At 33.6% G+C, this 17,199-nt stretch overlaps 3 protein-coding genes and 1 long non-coding RNA gene across 5 annotated transcripts; 2 read left to right on the top strand and 2 right to left on the bottom strand.

The window, feature by feature from the left end:
• The first annotated feature begins 687 nt into the window (after nucleotides 1-687).
• Nucleotides 688-13,477, top strand: LOC113796610 (calpain-9-like). 2 transcript variants are annotated; one of them, XM_027346913.2, is made up of 15 exons: nucleotides 688-1,076; nucleotides 1,131-1,433; nucleotides 7,813-8,086; nucleotides 8,149-8,232; nucleotides 8,288-8,798; nucleotides 8,861-9,015; nucleotides 9,067-9,337; nucleotides 9,401-9,519; nucleotides 9,574-9,743; nucleotides 9,879-10,148; nucleotides 10,312-10,459; nucleotides 10,519-10,590; nucleotides 10,643-11,133; nucleotides 12,436-13,021; nucleotides 13,080-13,477. In XM_027346913.2, exons 1-15 carry the CDS (start codon nucleotides 1,008-1,010, stop codon nucleotides 13,475-13,477), a joined length of 3,921 nt encoding a protein of 1,306 aa, XP_027202714.2. In that variant the 5' UTR covers nucleotides 688-1,007. The 2 variants fall into 2 exon arrangements, with proteins under 2 accessions (XP_027202714.2, XP_075679746.1); XM_075823631.1 differs by lacking the exons at nucleotides 12,436-13,021; nucleotides 13,080-13,477 and adding an exon at nucleotides 11,195-11,457 and having other exon boundaries at nucleotides 693-1,076.
• Nucleotides 2,301-5,365, bottom strand: LOC142646196 (uncharacterized). Its single transcript, XR_012847169.1, has 2 exons — nucleotides 3,539-5,365; nucleotides 2,301-3,416 (listed from the first exon to the last, which is right to left on the bottom strand). It is a non-coding gene; the product is annotated as an uncharacterized LOC142646196 (long non-coding RNA).
• A 214-nt stretch (nucleotides 13,478-13,691) lies between the features above and the next one.
• On the top strand, nucleotides 13,692-14,063 carry LOC142645504 (tyrosine--tRNA ligase, cytoplasmic-like). The gene has a single exon (XM_075821867.1). The coding sequence runs from the start codon at nucleotides 13,692-13,694 to the stop codon at nucleotides 14,061-14,063; it is 372 nt and encodes a 123-aa protein (XP_075677982.1).
• On the bottom strand, nucleotides 14,061-17,049 carry l(2)37Cb (DEAH-box helicase 16 lethal (2) 37Cb). Its single transcript, XM_075823695.1, has one exon. It carries the CDS (start codon nucleotides 16,908-16,910, stop codon nucleotides 14,202-14,204), a length of 2,709 nt encoding a protein of 902 aa, XP_075679810.1. The 5' UTR covers nucleotides 16,911-17,049; the 3' UTR covers nucleotides 14,061-14,201.
• Between the last annotated feature and the right edge of the window lie 150 nt (nucleotides 17,050-17,199).

A 17,199-nucleotide genomic window follows, 5' to 3' on the forward strand; every position in this document is an offset into this window, starting at 1 on the left:
TTCCACACAAATCTCAACCATAGAAATTTTAGCAAAAATACATCCAAACCAATCATGATAATGATGATAATGATGTCACTTTCATCGGCGTTATCCGATCATTTATTCATTGATCGGTGAAAAAATCAAATCAAAAAAGGATAAATCGATCGAATGGCGAATGACAAGCACGTAGACATGATAGTGAGATACAAATATTGATGATGATCAAATTATCAATATAATACAAGCTCATTCATTTCAATTTCTTCAGTCTCAAGTTTTTTACACATCTCATTGTTTGATGATGATGGTGGTGACAACAATAAACGATTCATAATCCTCTAATCTAATAACATAAAAAAGTAAAACACTGACTGGCTGGCTGGCTGGCTGGCTGGCTGAGACGAAACACTTTTTTCTATTTCAATGCGCATGCTCGAAAAATGGATGGCTTGCATTTTTTTATTTATAAGGATCTTTTGATTTTTACATAAACAAATGGCTGGCTTGCATTGGACTTGGCCTTATGACTAAGCTAGACTTCGTCTACTTAGTAGACGAAGCCAATGGCCAATGGCTTGCAATGCTAGTAATAATATATTGAATGTTTGTTGTTTTCTCTTTAAACTTCAAAAATATTTTTCGTCTATAAAATCTGTGAGCCTCATTTTTTATGTGTGGAATTTGTTTTTGTTGGGCGTCTGCCGTTTGCGAAAAGAATATTCATCTAAGAATGATGCTTTGATGCATACGTCTGCTTTGTGCATAATTATCATCATATGCGTGTGCGGTAATTGTGTGAATGTCGAGATCCTTGAAATTGTTTCCACTAAGCATAAATAATAGAAGCAACAGTCATGCTGAATAATTATTTAGACTGAGTTTCTCGAATGATCTATAAATGACAAATAAAATCATCTTTTGATCTTTTGTTTTGCTTATCCAATCCAATCTCTCTGCTGATGTCTATTTGAATTTGTTTTGTATGTTTGAATTGTTTGTAATAAAAGTGTTGCAAATAAAGAATGGCCGCTGCAATTGTCAGCGATATTATAAACTGCTTTCATTTTGAAAATGGAAAAATTGTATTTCGGGTATGTCACTGCAATTTCATTAGTGTTCAGTAATCAATCCATTCATTTGATTAGCCCCCGGGTCGAAAAAATACCGCTGACGGTAATAAGGACCCTGGTCCGAATTTAGGCAACATAATGGGCATGTTAAGCCAGTTTCGTGGCCCAGCAATCAATATCATACGCAATGTTGCCAATGAAATCGGCAAGGAATTGAAAATTGGTCATGTCGTTGAAAAAGTGGAAAAAATGGATGAAAAAATACTGGAGGAATTAAAAAATGCCCAATGGAAATACAAAAATCAAAAATCCAATCTAATCAAATCGGATTGGCGTGAATCCATTACATCGCTCAAACCACAGGATCATTTCTTTAAGGTAATTTTAACCAACAAACGTATGACACTCATGATGAATATGATACCGTAGCTTTCTTAGATTTATCATAAAGTAACACTCATCATCAATTCCAATCGAATGAGTGAATGAAAAAGTCAAGGTAAACAAGTTTTTTCTGCTGTTAGTTTTTCTTAGATTATTTTCTAGAGGTATACTTTTATAGTGTGTTTGATGATATGTTTGTGTGTCCGAAAATGGACAATTCAATTCATTTACCGAAACTTGTTGATTGTTTTGGCAAAAAAACAAAACATTCAACGTCAACAATTAAATGATGGATACAGTTAAAACACAAAAATACCTCTACGGAAACCATTTAATTGAATTTTGATTGTCATTTTTTGACCTCCTCGTTTTATTTAATAACAACCGTAACCAATTATCATTTCAAACAAGGATACTGCTACTGTGATTGTGATGGTGTTATTTTGTTGATAAATCATCAACAGAAAGGGAAAAAAGACCAATTTGTAGTTGTAGCACAAACAAATAGAAATGATAAAAATTTGATAAACAAACACACCAATAATGTTATTATCCAATTGTCCTTCATCATCAAGCCAAAACAGAAAAACCACAACAGAATTTTGTTCGAGAGTGATAAAATTTGTATTTTTAATGATGAAATATGAATCAAATATCCAACTAAAGTGCCATCCAAATGTTTATTGATTGATTGAATGGCCATAGACAAATAATCACCAATCAAGCAGCACATCACTGCAGTGTGTGTTGATTACAGTTTCAAGTTGATGTTGATGTTTTGATTAGTGAAACTCAATATATATCATATGCAGGGCCGGATTTTGGGGTGTGCGAGGTGTGCGACTGCACAGGGCCCCGCGCTTCCAAAGGCCCCGCGCTTCGAAAAATTTTTTTTTTTTTTTTGCTTTTTTTCATTGTATGCATGTTCTCAAGCGAGTAGCATGTGAGTGAGAAGCATGTGAGTTCAATCAATAAGTCGAAAATGTTCTCACATAAATTCATACCACTGAAAGATTTTTGTTATATCTCTTATGAATCAAAGCACATGTTATATAAATCAAAAAAAACAATCTACTTTACTTATTTTAAGAAAAAATATTAAACAAGTATCGAAACAAAAGAAAATAAACAAATATTTTCTTCTTAGACATCAATATTTCATTTAAATGATTAAATGTTATATAAAGCGTTAAATTTCAAGCGAGGCCTCGCTTATGGATCTTTGTTGAAAATTGCGATGCCAATTGCAAATCTGCCTTGAAAATTCAATGCACAATGTACAAATTAACAAAATAAAGTGGAATTTAAACAATAACAACGAATTGATTCAAAAAATTCCATAAACTTGATTAGCAAAACGCCTATAAAATCATCAAAATCGAGGCCCAAAAAAATGCGATCATTAAAAAGTGAGGCCCAAAAAATGCGATCAGAGAATAGCGAGGCCCAAAAAAATGCGATCAGGGAAAAGGTAGGCCCAAAAAATGCGATCAGAGAATAGCGAGGCCCAAAAAAATGCGATCATTAAAAAGTGAGGCCCAAAAAATTCAACCAGTTTATAAAAAGGCCCAAAAAATGCGATCAGGGAAAAGGTAGGCCCAAAAAATGCGATCAGAGAATAGCGAGGCCCAAAAAAATGCGATCATTAAAAAGTGAGGCCCAAAAAATTCAACCAGTTTATAAAAAGGCCCAAAAAATGCGATCAGGGAAAAGGTAGGCCCAAAAAATGCGATCAGAGAATAGCGAGGCCCAAAAAAATGCGATCAGTAAAAAGTGAGGCCCAAAAAATTCAACCAGTTTATAAAAAGGCCCAAAAAATGCGATCAGGGAAAAGGTAGGCCCAAAAAATGCGATCAGAGAATAGCGAGGCCCAAAAAATGCGATCAGAGAATAGCGAGGCCCAAAAAATGCGATCTGTTAAAAGCGAGGCTCAAACTTGGAACAGAATTATTAAACTAATGAAAAAATCAAGTTAACCTCATAAGATTCTTCTATAGATTTGTTTGAAAACATGAAAATGGCGCCAATTTAACTTGGAAACTGGAAAACCAAACAAAATTCAATCAGAATTATGAAACTTGTGAAAAGATCAAGTAAACCTCATAAGATTCTTTCCTTCGTTTGTTTGAAAACGTGAAAATGGCGCCAATTTAACTTGGAAACTGGAAAACCTAACAAAATTCAATCAGAATTATGAAACTAAGGAAAAAATCAAGTTAACCTTACAAGATTCTTCTATTGGTTTGTTTAAAAACGTAAAAAAAGCGCCAAATTGTTTCTCAAATACGCAAACCTCACAAAATTCAAACAGAATCATAAAACTTGTGAAAATATCAAGTTAACTTCATAAGATTCTTCCATTGGTTTGTTTGAAAACGTAAAAAAGGCGCCAAATTCATTGTAAAACTGCAAAAGCTAACAAAATCCAATCAGAATTATGAAACTAAGGAAAAAATCAAGTGAACCTCATAATATTCTTCCATTGGATTGTTTGAAAACGTAAAAAAGGCGCCAAATTCATTATGAAATCGCAAAACCTAACAAAATTCAATCAGAATCATGAAACTTGTGAAAAGATCAAGTTAACCTCATAAGATTCTTCCATTGATTTGTTTGAAAACGTAAAAAAGGCGCCAAATTGATTCTAAAACTGCAAAAGCTAACAAAATTCAATCAGAATAATGAAACTTGTAAAAAAATCAAGTTGACATCTCATGATTCCTCCATTGATTTGTTTGAAAACGTAAAAAAGGCGCCAAATTGATTCTAAAATAGACAAACCTAACAAAATTCAATCAGAATTATCAAACTAAGGAAAAAATCAAGTTAACATCTCATGATTCCTCCATTGATTTGTTTGAAAACGTGAAAATGGCGCCAATTTAACTTGGAAACTGGTTGAATTTGTAAATTGTGAAACTGCAAAACCTAACCTAAAAGATTCTTTTAATAATAAATCCAAATTTCCAAACTAGCATGAAGAGAATCCTTCAATAACAACTTCGAATTTCCATTGTAACATGAAGATTCTGTTAATAACAAATCCAAATTTCATATCTAACATCTTTCGATCATTACATTCAACATTTCAACATTTCATGGACAAATTCATGATAAATAAAAAGCTTTTGTTTTTATTTCCATTCGATATTTTGTAATTAATTATTCTCATTTTTGGCAATTGCAAATAATTTGAAAATCACGTGTTATACGAACGGTTCAAATTGGCGCCGAAATAAGCATTGGAAATTCTGCCGTGATAAACAAAAATTTATTTTCCGCCAAAATTTTTTCTTTGTGTTATGATTTGATTGAAAATACGAATGATTAAATTGGTTTTTATTTTACTTTTTTTATCGAACCTTACTTTCGAAAAAATGATGGCAGTTTTTCTTATTCATTGGATCATAAGCCGAATTGTTTACTCAAGAATTGTGTTTTTAATTGATTGGAATGTTGAATTTCGAATTTACGAATCGAACTAAAAAATGATTAAAATTGTAACTGGAAAATCCTACAAGAAAATGCCAAAGATTTCAAGGTATGAGTGTCTTTTCTTTAATTTCATTAATTGTTATCCAATTTAGAGAATGAATGAAATTCCGTCACTTTCATTGCCTTTGGATTTGTTACAAGAAGAAATTCTTCATTTCAGATTATCAATTTGGATTTGTTACGCGAAGTTATTCTTCAATTCAGAATTGAAATTTGGATTTGCTAAATGAAGATTCTTTTCATTTCAGATTATCAATTTGGATTTGTTAAATGGAGTTATTCTTCATTTCAGAATTGAAATTTGGATTTGCTAAATGAAGATTCTTTTCATTTCAGATTATCAATTTGGATTTGTTAAATGGAGTTATTCTTCATTTCAGAATTGAAATTTGGATTTGTTACGCGAAGTTATTCTTCAATTCAGAATTGAAATTTGGATTTGTTACAAGAAGAAATTCTTCATTTCAGATTATCAATTTGGATTTGTTACAAGAAGAAATTCTTCATTTCAGATTATCAATTTGGATTTGTTACAAGAAGAAATTCTTCATTTCAGATTATCAATTTGGATTTGTTACGCGAAGTTATTCTTCAATTCAGAATTGAAATTTGGATTTGTTACACGAAAATATTCTTCATTTCTGATTTGAAATTTGGATTTGTTACACGAAAATATTCTTCATTTCAGAATTGAAATTTGGATTTGTTAAATGAAGATATTCTTCATTTCAGATTATCAATTTGGATTTGCTAAATGAAGTAATTCTTCATTTCAGAATTGAAATTTGGATTTGTTAAATGAAGATATTCTTCATTTCAGATTATCAATTTGGATTTGCTAAATGAAGTAATTCTTCATTTCAGAATTGAAATTTGGATTTGTTAAATGGAGTTATTCTTCATTTCTGATTTGAAATTTGGTTTTGTTATGAAAAGATATTCTTCATTTCAGATTATCAATTTGGATTTGCTAAATGAAGTAATTCTTCATTTCAGAATTGAAATTTGGTTTTGTTATGAAAAGATATTCTTCATTTCAGAATTGAAATTTGGATTTGCTACAAGAAGAAATTCTTCATTTCAGAATTGAAATTTGGTTTTGTTATGAAAAGATATTCTTCATTTCAGATTATCGATTTGGATTTGCTACAAGAAGTAATTCTTCATTTCAGAATTGAAATTTGGTTTTGTTATGAAAAGATATTCTTCATTTCTGATTTGAAATTTGGATTTGTTATGAAAAGATATTCTTCATTTCAGATTATCAATTTGGATTTGCTAAATGAAGTAATTCTTCATTTCAGAATTGAAATTTGAATTTGTTAAATGAAGATATTCTTCATTTCTGATTTGAAATTTGGATTTGCTACAAGAAGAAATTCTTCATTTCAGAATTGAAATTTGGTTTTGTTATGAAAAGATATTCTTCATTTCTGATTTGAAATTTGGATTTGTTATGAAAAGATATTCTTCATTTCTGATTTGAAATTTGGATTTGTTATGAAAAGATATTCTTCATTTCAGATTATCGATTTGGATTTGCTAAATGAAGTAATTCTTCATTTCAGAATTGAAATTTGGTTTTGTTATGAAAAGATATTCTTCATTTCTGATTTGAAATTTGGATTTGTTATGAAAAGATATTCTTCATTTCTGATTTGAAATTTGGATTTGTTATGAAAAGATATTCTTCATTTCAGATTATCGATTTGGATTTGCTAAATGAAGTAATTCTTCATTTCAGAATTGAAATTTGGATTTGCTACAAGAAGAAATTCTTCATTTCAGAATTGAAATTTGGTTTTGTTATGAAAAGATATTCTTCATTTCAGATTATCGATTTGGATTTGCTAAATGAAGATATTCTTCATTCCTGACTTGAAATTTGGCATTGTTAAATGAAGATTATCTTCATGTTAGATTTTAAATTCGAATTTTTTAAGGCCCCGCATCATTACTTAAAAAAAGGCCTCGCATGTAAAATTTGCACAGGGCCCCGCGTTTCCTCGGACCGGCCCTGATCATATGTGTGTATACTGGAGTGGATCAATTCCATTCACACTACATATGATGACCAAGAATTATTCACTTGTATTCCAAATGTGTTAAAGGCCTTGTTTTCTTTCCACCATCGACAACATTCCAAACAAAAATAACATTGCCCAAGTTTGTTGTTGTTTGATAGCCCACCTTTTTGGTTTTGAATGTTTGTTATTATTGACCCAAATAATAAATTGACAACATGGAAGATTATCGAATTTATAATGTAATTATTTATCTATTCAATATTAAAACTAATATTATCATAATCCATGCATTTTTTCCAATTTTAATGCTAACAAAAAGAATGAAGGAGTGTTGACAGTATGTATTCATAATTTCCACTAATATCAGTCAATATTAATAGGCAAATTGATAACTGTCACGAAACAAATTTCGCTTATGAACAAAAAACGTGTGGGCAAAATGAATAGTTAGTTTGTGTGATTAACCACTTATTAGTGGCATAATCATTTTAATGATGATGAGGATACCGACCTATTGTGGTAGCATTGCTTTTTGATTTGATGACTGCATTGCTCACAAACACACCTGGTATGTGTTGAGTTTCATATTGTTTTGCTATATTGTTCGGTTGGCCAAATATTGTTGTTTATAGCAACCAACCGAATAAATGATTCTCATTCATTCGATTCACTGCTCTGAGTGGAATGTCAACATTTCCAAACATGTGAATTTAATTGAAAAATGTTTCAACAATTATTGAATTCATTAGTGCCCAATTCTCGTATCTATCCTCGAGATGTTTTCTTTGTAAATAATGATGTTTTACACCTTTTCAAATCGCTAATCATTTCTTATTCTCATATGGATTTAGCTCGGTGAACGAAGATCCGGTCTAACATCAAATTATTCTGGTCCACCACAGGATTATGCAAAATTGAAGGAAAAATGTCTTCTGGAAGGACAGCTGTTTGATGATCCAGCATTTCCAGCAAATGACCAATCCTATTATCTTCATGGACGTGGTCCACGCAAATTCAAATGGTTACGACCGAATCAGATTGTCAATCATCCCAAATTCATCAGCCATGGTGCAGCTCGTTTCGATGTTAACCAAGGTGAACTCGGTAATTGTTGGTTTTTGGCAGGTATTTATTTCACAATCAATCATTTCTATAATAATTGAAAACTGGTTTGTAATTGTGATTAGCTGTTGCAAATCTAACTATGAATGAAAAATATTTTGATCGGGTTGTCCCACCTGATCAGTCGTTCGATAAGAATGATTATGCTGGTGAGTGAATCAATGTTATTGTCAAGCTCATTTCTTAAAATGACCAATCATCCAGGTATATTTCATTTTCGTTTTTGGCAATACGGCAAATGGATTGATGTTGTTGTGGATGATCGATTGCCAACGATCAACGGCAAATTGGTCATGATGCATTCGGAAGAAGTGAATGAATTTTGGGGAGCATTATTGGAAAAAGCTTACGCAAAGCTTCATGGGTCATATGAATCGTTGAAAGGTGGCACAACTAGCGAAGCTATGGAAGATTTCACCGGTGGTCTCACTGAACATTATGAAATCCAAACGGATGAATGCCCACCCAATTTGTTCACCATAATGCATAAAGGGCATCAACGTGGTTCATTTATGGGTTGCAGTATTAGTGTGGAAGATGCATCTCAAATGGAAGCCGTTATGCATAATGGACTGATTAAAGGTCATGCATATTCGATAACATCGGTCAAATATGTACATGTTGATCATGTACGAGTGCAAGGCAAATTGCCATTAGTACGTATTCGTAATCCTTGGGGTAATGAAGCTGAATGGACTGGTGCCTGGAGTGACAAGTATTGAACTTGTTCCATAATAATTTTATCTTTATATCATAATGTCTTCATATTTTATATAGATCGCGTGAATGGTCGATTGTTTCATCGGAAGAAAAACAACGAATCGGTTTGACCTTCGACGCTGATGGTGAATTTTGGATGTCTTTTGCTGATTTTCAGAAAAACTTCACCAATATTGAAATCACCAACTTGACTCCTGATTCTCTTGACGATGGTAAGTTTTGTTTGGTTGATGATAGCATGATTATCTATGGATTACTTTCAGACAGCAAAAAAGCCTGGCAAGTAAATTATTTTGAAGGACAATGGATACCGGGTGTTAGTGCGGGCGGTTGTCGTAATCATTTGAATACATTCTATCTAAATCCGCAATATATGATTACATTGACTGAACATGATGATGATGATGAACTTTGCACATGTGTGGTTGCATTGATGCAAAAAAATCACCGTATCAAACGCAAAATGGGTCTCGATAATCTAACCATTGGATTTGTCATCTATGAAGTTAATGAAAATAGTTATGGTGTTATGAGGTTGGATTATTCTCTATCAAATTCATTCAATTATTCTATTTATTATATTCTATTATTCACTAGGCAATCCAATGATCAAGTAATGCTGACTACCAATTTTTTCAAATATAACGCTTCTTGTGCCCGATCTCCTGCTTTTATCAATCTTCGTGAAGTCAACGGTCGCTATCGATTGAAACCAGGTTTGTATTGTTTGATTTTCAATTTTTACTGATGATATTTTCATTCGAAAAAAGGCCGCTATTGCATAATACCATCAACATTCGAACCGAATAGTAAAGGTGACTTTATAATCAGATTTTTCACTGAAAAACCAGCCCAACATGTCATGGAAAATGACGAAGAAATGGGTATTTCACAGAAAGAAGACATACCAGTTTCACCGGGAACTCCTGATGCTGAAGATGTATGTATTTGGATTGGATTGTCTTTTCTTATTTAATTTATCATTCCCGTGTTTTGCAAATTGTCAATTTCAAATTGTTTGATTCTCTGTTCTATAATTGTTTTGTTTAATCTTGAATCTGTTTGACATTGACAGAATACCCCAATTTACGATGGTCCTCCAATCGACGAAACAATAGTTCATGATTTTAAACCAGACCCGGATCCATTGCCATATGACGATAGAGGAAATAATGCTTCATTTAATTTTGATTTAATGCGAATTATTAACATGTGTATACCGCTTTTTAGTATGGCTAATGATTGTTACCAAGGAAGAAATGTCAATACTAATGATTTTTTCAATACTGCATTGAATTCCATTGGCATGGGTCATCAAAAACGAGCTAAGCGGGCTACAGATTTGGTTTGTATTCATTATCTAATTGCAACATTCATCCTTCTTTTATTTTGTTTTTCACCTAATCATTATTTTTGTTCATTTTGCTTGTTTGCTTTCCACTGACACCCAATCCACCAAACTCATTAACATTGTTTTAAAATATTCAATTCTTTTCGATCAATCACAGAGAGATGGTCCCAATGATATTGGTGATCCGTACGATCAACGTCCCGAAGAGAAATCTGCCTATAAATTTTTCAGTAAAATTGCCGGTGATGATATGGAAGTTGATGCAATGGAATTGCAAAAAGTTATTAATCATGTTTTCAAAAAAGGTTTGCTACAAATCATTACTAATTGCAAACAATACAACTTATTTCTCCAATTTCTCCAGAACTGAAATTCGAAGGATTTTCAGTGGAATCATGTCGTTCCATGATAGCTTTGATGGACACTGATGCTTCAGGTAAGATTCGGACGAAATGGCCAAAACGATTCATTTTGATTGGCACAATTAGGTAAACTTGGATTCGATGAATTTGTCATTTTATGGCGGCATTTGCGCAATTGGTCGGAGATTTTCAAAAAATTCGACACTGAAAATAACATGGCCATTAATTCTGGTCAACTGAAAGCTGCCTTCCGTGAAGTCGGAATCAATGTTAATCGAGTTGTTTTGCGACTGTTGGTCAATCGTTATTGTCATCGACCGAAAGAAGCAAATCGAATCGAAGATGAAATCTATTTCAATGATTTCATTTGTTGTGCACTGAAAATCAAACGCTGCATAGAAATTTGGAATAGCAAAAAGATTCGATCATCGCCTTCAGGGCCGACTGGATTCGGTGATTTTGGTAGTTTGATACCTGGTGCTCTAGGTGCAATGGGCGCACCACGTGGATTCGGTAATGCATTTTCAACTTTTGCCGGTGCGTTTGGCGGTAATCATCCAATGTTCAACCGACAAAGACCAAGACCAAGCAATGAATCATCTTTTACACTTGATGAGGTAACAGACTCGATAATAACTTGCCTCAAAACAATCCTAATCATATTTTCCTTTGTTTCAGTTCATTCGAGAAGTGCTATATTCTTAAATCGAAACTTTCTAAAATTATGTCTGATTTTCTGTGGTCCCAAAAAAGCTTTTGTTGAAATTGTTACATTTCAATTGGCGCATTACCTCTCTATATCGCTGTTTAATCACTCAATCATTATCCTTAAAAGAATTTATTATTTTTTAAAGTTTGTTTTCAAAAAAAATTTCGTCACATTTTCTTTGAACGGTTCATTATTGATTAAAAAAAGTTTTGCTTCAATTTTGGAAAATCAACACATGATTTTATTTTTTATTTTTTTCGAAAATTACAATATGCCAACAGGAATCAGAAAACTAAATAAAGGTATCAAGAACATCAGACTGAATGCAGCAAATAACAACCAAGAAAAAAAGAATGAAAATTCCAGTTTGGACGAGGCTAAATCGATTGAATTCAAAGCAGAATTGGTTTGGTGTCGAGAGCAACTGAAAAATGAATTCGATAAAGCTAAAAATGAACGGCGAAAAGAATCGCTTTGGAAAGCTTATAATATTTTAAACAATGATAAAATTTCGATCATTCGAAAACGACAAGTGATGAATCAATTTTGTGGTGATTATCGCAAACAAATCAACGATGAAATTTCGCGAGTAATTTGTCAGAATTTTCCTGTAAATATACGCAATATGTCCGCAATGGTCAAGTCATCATCATCGAATGATTCACAGAATGAGCTTAATTATATTTTCTTAAGAAAACGTAATAAACAAGCAAACAACAAGTCGCAAATGTTCGATGAATCGAGTTGTCATTTCAAACTGGATTTGCCCAATTGATCTGTGTTATTATAATAATTATTTGTTTCACTGATTGTTACACATATTCTGTCTATTCATTAATTCATTCTTATTAAATACAGCCTTGACGAATTCATTTTTCATTGTAAATTGTTTTTAAATTGTTTTGATTGAATAAAAAATTCGAATCTTAAACTGACGCTCGCAGCTATTTATACTGACATTGTCTGGCTGTGTTTATCTCAGCCACATCATTGCACGTGTGGCTGATGCAATTATCGATTTAATGGCTATTGCCAACACATCGGCTTTTCCCTCTTGTGATTTGCAATAACTCTCCAAATCAATATCCATCTCTAATCATGTCTCAAGACCAATTGACTGATGACCAAAAATTTCAATTAATTTCCCGAAATGTTCAGGTAGGAAACAAAACAAAAAGATTTTCTCTGTCTCATTTATCATTGAATTTAGGAAATTCTTGGCGAAGATCGGCTGAAAGAGATTGTAAAACAGAGAGATTTGAAAATCTATTGGGGAACGGCTACCACTGGAAAGCCTCATATTGCCTATTTCGTTCCCATGTGTAAGATATCGGATTTTTTAAAGGCTGGATGCCAAGTTACAATTCTGTTCGCTGATTTGCACGCCTATCTGGATAATATGAAAGCACCATGGGATCTACTTAAACATCGAACCGAATATTATGAATGTTTGATCAAAACAGTTCTCGAATCGATCAATGTACCATTGGATAAACTAAAATTTGTTCGCGGCACCGAATATCAATTGAGTAAGGAATTTACATTGGATGTATATCGTTTATCATCCATTTTGACCGAACATGATGCTAAAAAAGCTGGCGCTGAAGTAGTCAAGCAGGTTCAACACCCAATGATCAGCTCGCTTCTTTATCCTGGACTTCAGGCTCTGGATGAAGAATATCTTAAAGTTGACGCCCAATTCGGTGGCATTGATCAAAGAAAAATTTTTACTTTTGCTGAAAAATATTTACCAATGATGGGATATACGAAACGTATTCATCTGATGAACCCGATGGGTAATTTCTTATTAACAATTACTTTTCAATTTGATAATACTATTATATCCTAACACAGTTCCCGGTTTGACTGGCGGTAAGATGAGTTCATCAGAAGAGGATTCCAAAATCGATCTGCTAGATTCAGCCGAAGATATCAAAAGAAAAATCAAACGAGCGTTTTGTGAACCGGGCAACATTGAAGACAATGGAATATTATCATTTTTCAAACATGTATTGTTTTCATTGTTCGAACAAATCGTTGTTGAACGAAAATTTGATGGTAACGTTACCTATACGAATTATATGCAAATGGAAAAGGACTTTCAAGATCAAACATTACATCCTGGTGATTTGAAACAATGCACGGAAAAATATTTGAATAAACTTCTCGAACCTGTTCGTGCGAAGCTTAAAGATCCTGAATTTAAAAAATTAACAGAACTTGCATATCCCAAAGTTTCAAAAAGTAATTAGTCGATAACTTTCCCAAGTGATTAAATTAATTTATTTTGTTTTCATTACAGAAGGAAATATCGTGCAAGAACCTGGTCCAGAGATTCTTGAAATTCGTGTCGGTCGAATTTGTGAAATTGAAAAGCACCCTGAAGCTGATAGTCTTTATTTGACTAAAACTGATGTTGGTGATCCATCTGGACCCCGAAATATTGTCTGCGGTCTTGCACAATTGATGCCAGCCGAAGAGCTACTAAATCGTTTGGTTGTGGTTCTGTGCAATTTAAAACCAGCTAAAATTCGTGGTGTTGTTTCATCGGGAATGATACTTTGCGCATCGGTAGCTGAACCTAGAAAAGTTGAACCATTAGATCCGCCATCCAATAGTGAGCCTGGGGATTTAATATTATTCGAATCTATTACCGATGACCAAGAGAATACACCGATAACCTTTCAGATAATCGACCCGAAGAAAAAAATCTGGGAAAAACTCCAGATCAATTTATCCACATCACCCGATTGTATAGCGCAATGGAAGGATAATGTTTTGAAAACAGACAAAGGGCCAATCAAATGTAAAAGCTTAAAAGATACACCGATCAAATAATATTGATAAAAGGATATTTCACTTTATTATATAAGCATATTAGGGGGGTTCATTTACAGATATCATCTGGAATAATTAAGTTTTCTAATTGAATAATTTTTACAAAAATGATTAAAATATTACATTATGCTAATTGATTCATTCGTTATTTGAATAACTTCGAGTTAGATCGGCCGCCGATTTTCCCACTGGTTTGGGCATTTTTTTACCAAACGTACCACTTTCATCCAAATCTTTGGGTTTATAATAATGTGGAGCTACTTCCAACAGCCACGATGGATTGATTTCCATTACTTGTCGCATATATTCCTTGCTGGTCAACACTAATTCATGATAAAGTACACATTGTGGTTGTTCATCGAATAATGTCGAATTGGGATGAATCAAAACAGTGTTGTTTCCTTTGATCGTACGATAATGTCCGCCTTTATTTAATTTAGCTGTATGATAAAAATATCCGGATGTTATTGTTTTCCGTATGGCTATGTTATCATTATCGCACGATTTACATTCAGCTTCTACGCGCTCCATTAATTTTTCCAATTGATCACGAACATCTCTTGCCCGACACATGGAACGATATTGAACAAAATTCTCCATACACCATTGTTTGGAATAAGCCGAATCCATCCATTGTTTGTAAACATTCAACAAGGTGAGATGATCACCACCCGGCATAAAAAATCGTTTACGGGCTGTATCGGCAAACACTGCCTTATCTTTTGGTCGATAGAATACGGATGAATTGACGCTCAACATGGAGCAAATTGTAAGCATCTCTTCGCCGCAATTATATTTTTCCGAGGCTAACAATGCTCTCGACATCATTGGATCTAATGGAAACTCGGCCATTCTTCTGCCGAGACGTGTTAATTCGCCCAAATGATTCAAAGCACCAAGTGCATACAGTTGTTCTAATGCAATAATCAATGCTTCTGATGATGGTGGATCCAGATAATCAAAATGAATGATATCATTGATGCCAAGACTTTTAAGCATTAGAACAACATTTCCAAGATGAACACGTTGAATTTCTGGAACGGTGGAGTCTTCCAATTCATTTTGAAAAGCCCATGCTGTAAATAAACGAAAACATTTGCCCGGTGCAACACGACCAGAACGGCCAGCACGTTGATTGGCACTTGCCTTCGAAATGGGCACGACTACCAAAGATTCCATTCCGGTTCTTGGATTAAAACTATTTTGTTTGCAATAACCCGGATCAATAACATAGATAATGTTATCGATGGTTATTGATGTTTCGGCGATGTTTGTTGCGATTACCACTTTTCTTGAATTCGGTGGTGTTGGCTCAAATACCTGAGCTTGCATATCAGTAGGAAGATTAGCATAAATAGGTCGGATTAGCAGTTCTCTCACACGTGTGCCTAATCGACGAACACGTTCTTGTAATAATTCTTGACATTGTTCGATTTCTTCTTGACCGGGAAGAAAAACGAGAATATCTCCCAGTTTTTGTGTAATATGAATTTGTAATATGGTAACAACACAGGCATCAATATAATCAGCTTCGGGTGCTTTTGTGTAATAAATATCAACAGGAAAACGACGGCCAGGTATACGAAAAACTGGTGCACCATCAAAAAAATCGCTAAATTTTTCCGCATCCAACGTAGCGGATGAAATGAGTAGTTTGAGATCGGGTCGAAAACGTGCAATATCTTTGACCAGACCGAATAGTATATCAGTATGTAAAGTTCGTTCATGAGCTTCATCGATAATTATCACAGAATACGATGCTAGATCTGGTTCGCCCAAAAATTCTCGCAATAACATACCATCAGTCATATATTTGAGGAGCGTCTTTTCACTTGTGCAATCTTCGAAACGAATCGAATAGCCAACAAGCGAACCAAGTTTGGTGTTCATTTCTTCGGCTACACGTGCAGCGACACTCATAGCAGCTACACGACGTGGTTGGGTACAACCAATTTTTTTGCCATCTTTACAATAACCAGCATCAATCAAATATTGAGGAATCTGCGTTGTTTTTCCCGACCCAGTTTCACCTTCGATAATCAACACTTGATGATCATTGATGGCGGCAATTAAATCATCTTTGAATGGATACACGGGCAATGATCGACGAGTTTCTTCAATCGACAGTTTTTTCAAATCTTTTTCTGTCATTCGTTTATTATCATCATCATCATCATCTTGGCTAATATCATCATCACCGGCCAATGTTAAGGCTTTCACAAAATCAATTTCAATGCCATCAACAATAAGATCATATTCTTTGGCCGCATTTTGTTGTTTAGCATCTTTAGCACCGAAATGAAGCCGGGCACTTCCTAATCGTTCTTCTTCCCATTTTCGTTGTTCTGAATTCGGTACCCGTTCATTGTCATCAATTTCTTTATATTCTTCGGTTTGTTCTTCACTTGGAATATGATAACGTTGTATATTGGCAAATTCCGATACCTGATCATGTTGCCGAGCTAGTTCTAGTATTTTTTTATTATAATCATGACGTTTTTGCTCACTTTCGGTCAGTTTTTCTTTGCCGAATAGATATTCTTCATCAGCAATGGCTGCCTCCAACAGCGTTAATTGATCATCTTTACGTTTGGCCAGATATTGTCGACGAGATTCTTTACGTAATTGCGGCACAACTAATGTTTGATCTTCTAATTCTAATTTCAGCCGTTTTGATGCTTCTTCCAGGCCTTTTTTATCACTTTTGACGGCTATATTTCTTGTTTTTTCTTTATCTTTTTCTTGTAATCGCTGTGCGAATTCATCACGAGCTTTAAGATCTTTCATCCGTTCTTCTTGTTCGGAATCCGAATCCGTAGGCACATATGACCGTTTTGTCGATGACATTATTTAGTTTTGTTGAAAGGAATTTTTTTGTGAAAAAATTGATAAATACAAGAATCGATGATGAAATTCATTGACAAGGATTTTTCTTCGAAGAAAAACGTAAATAAAACATATATCGAACACACGTTGAGTGATGACAACAAAAACAATAAGTTTGCCACGTCTACAACCAGATGGCGTCATTTTTCGAGTATTTTGATTTCCTTTTTTTCAACAAAAAAAAAATTTAATTTATTTAAAAAATCTAAGATAATATTGCCATCTTGTAAAATATGATCTTATAATTGCA

This window comes from Dermatophagoides pteronyssinus, unplaced genomic scaffold (genome assembly GCF_027571235.1).
Source record: "Dermatophagoides pteronyssinus isolate colony J.1.1.1.1 unplaced genomic scaffold, Derpt_VIB-CSIC_2022.12 sq0001, whole genome shotgun sequence".
NCBI classification, from domain to species: Eukaryota; Metazoa; Arthropoda; class Arachnida; order Sarcoptiformes; family Pyroglyphidae; genus Dermatophagoides; species Dermatophagoides pteronyssinus.

Bases quoted from the DNA above. Each gene is read 5' to 3' on its own strand.
- LOC113796610 (XM_027346913.2), top strand. From the start codon at position 1,008: ATGGCCGCTGCAATTGTCAGCGATATTATAAACTGCTTTCATTTTGAA. The intron at 10,591-10,642 runs GTAAGATTCGGA...TGGCACAATTAG, and splicing joins GATGGACACTGATGCTTCAG to GTAAACTTGGATTCGATGAA. The intron at 13,022-13,079 runs GTAATTTCTTAT...ATCCTAACACAG, and splicing joins TCATCTGATGAACCCGATGG to TTCCCGGTTTGACTGGCGGT.
- LOC142645504 (XM_075821867.1), top strand. From the start codon at position 13,692: ATGCCAGCCGAAGAGCTACTAAATCGTTTGGTTGTGGTTCTGTGCAAT.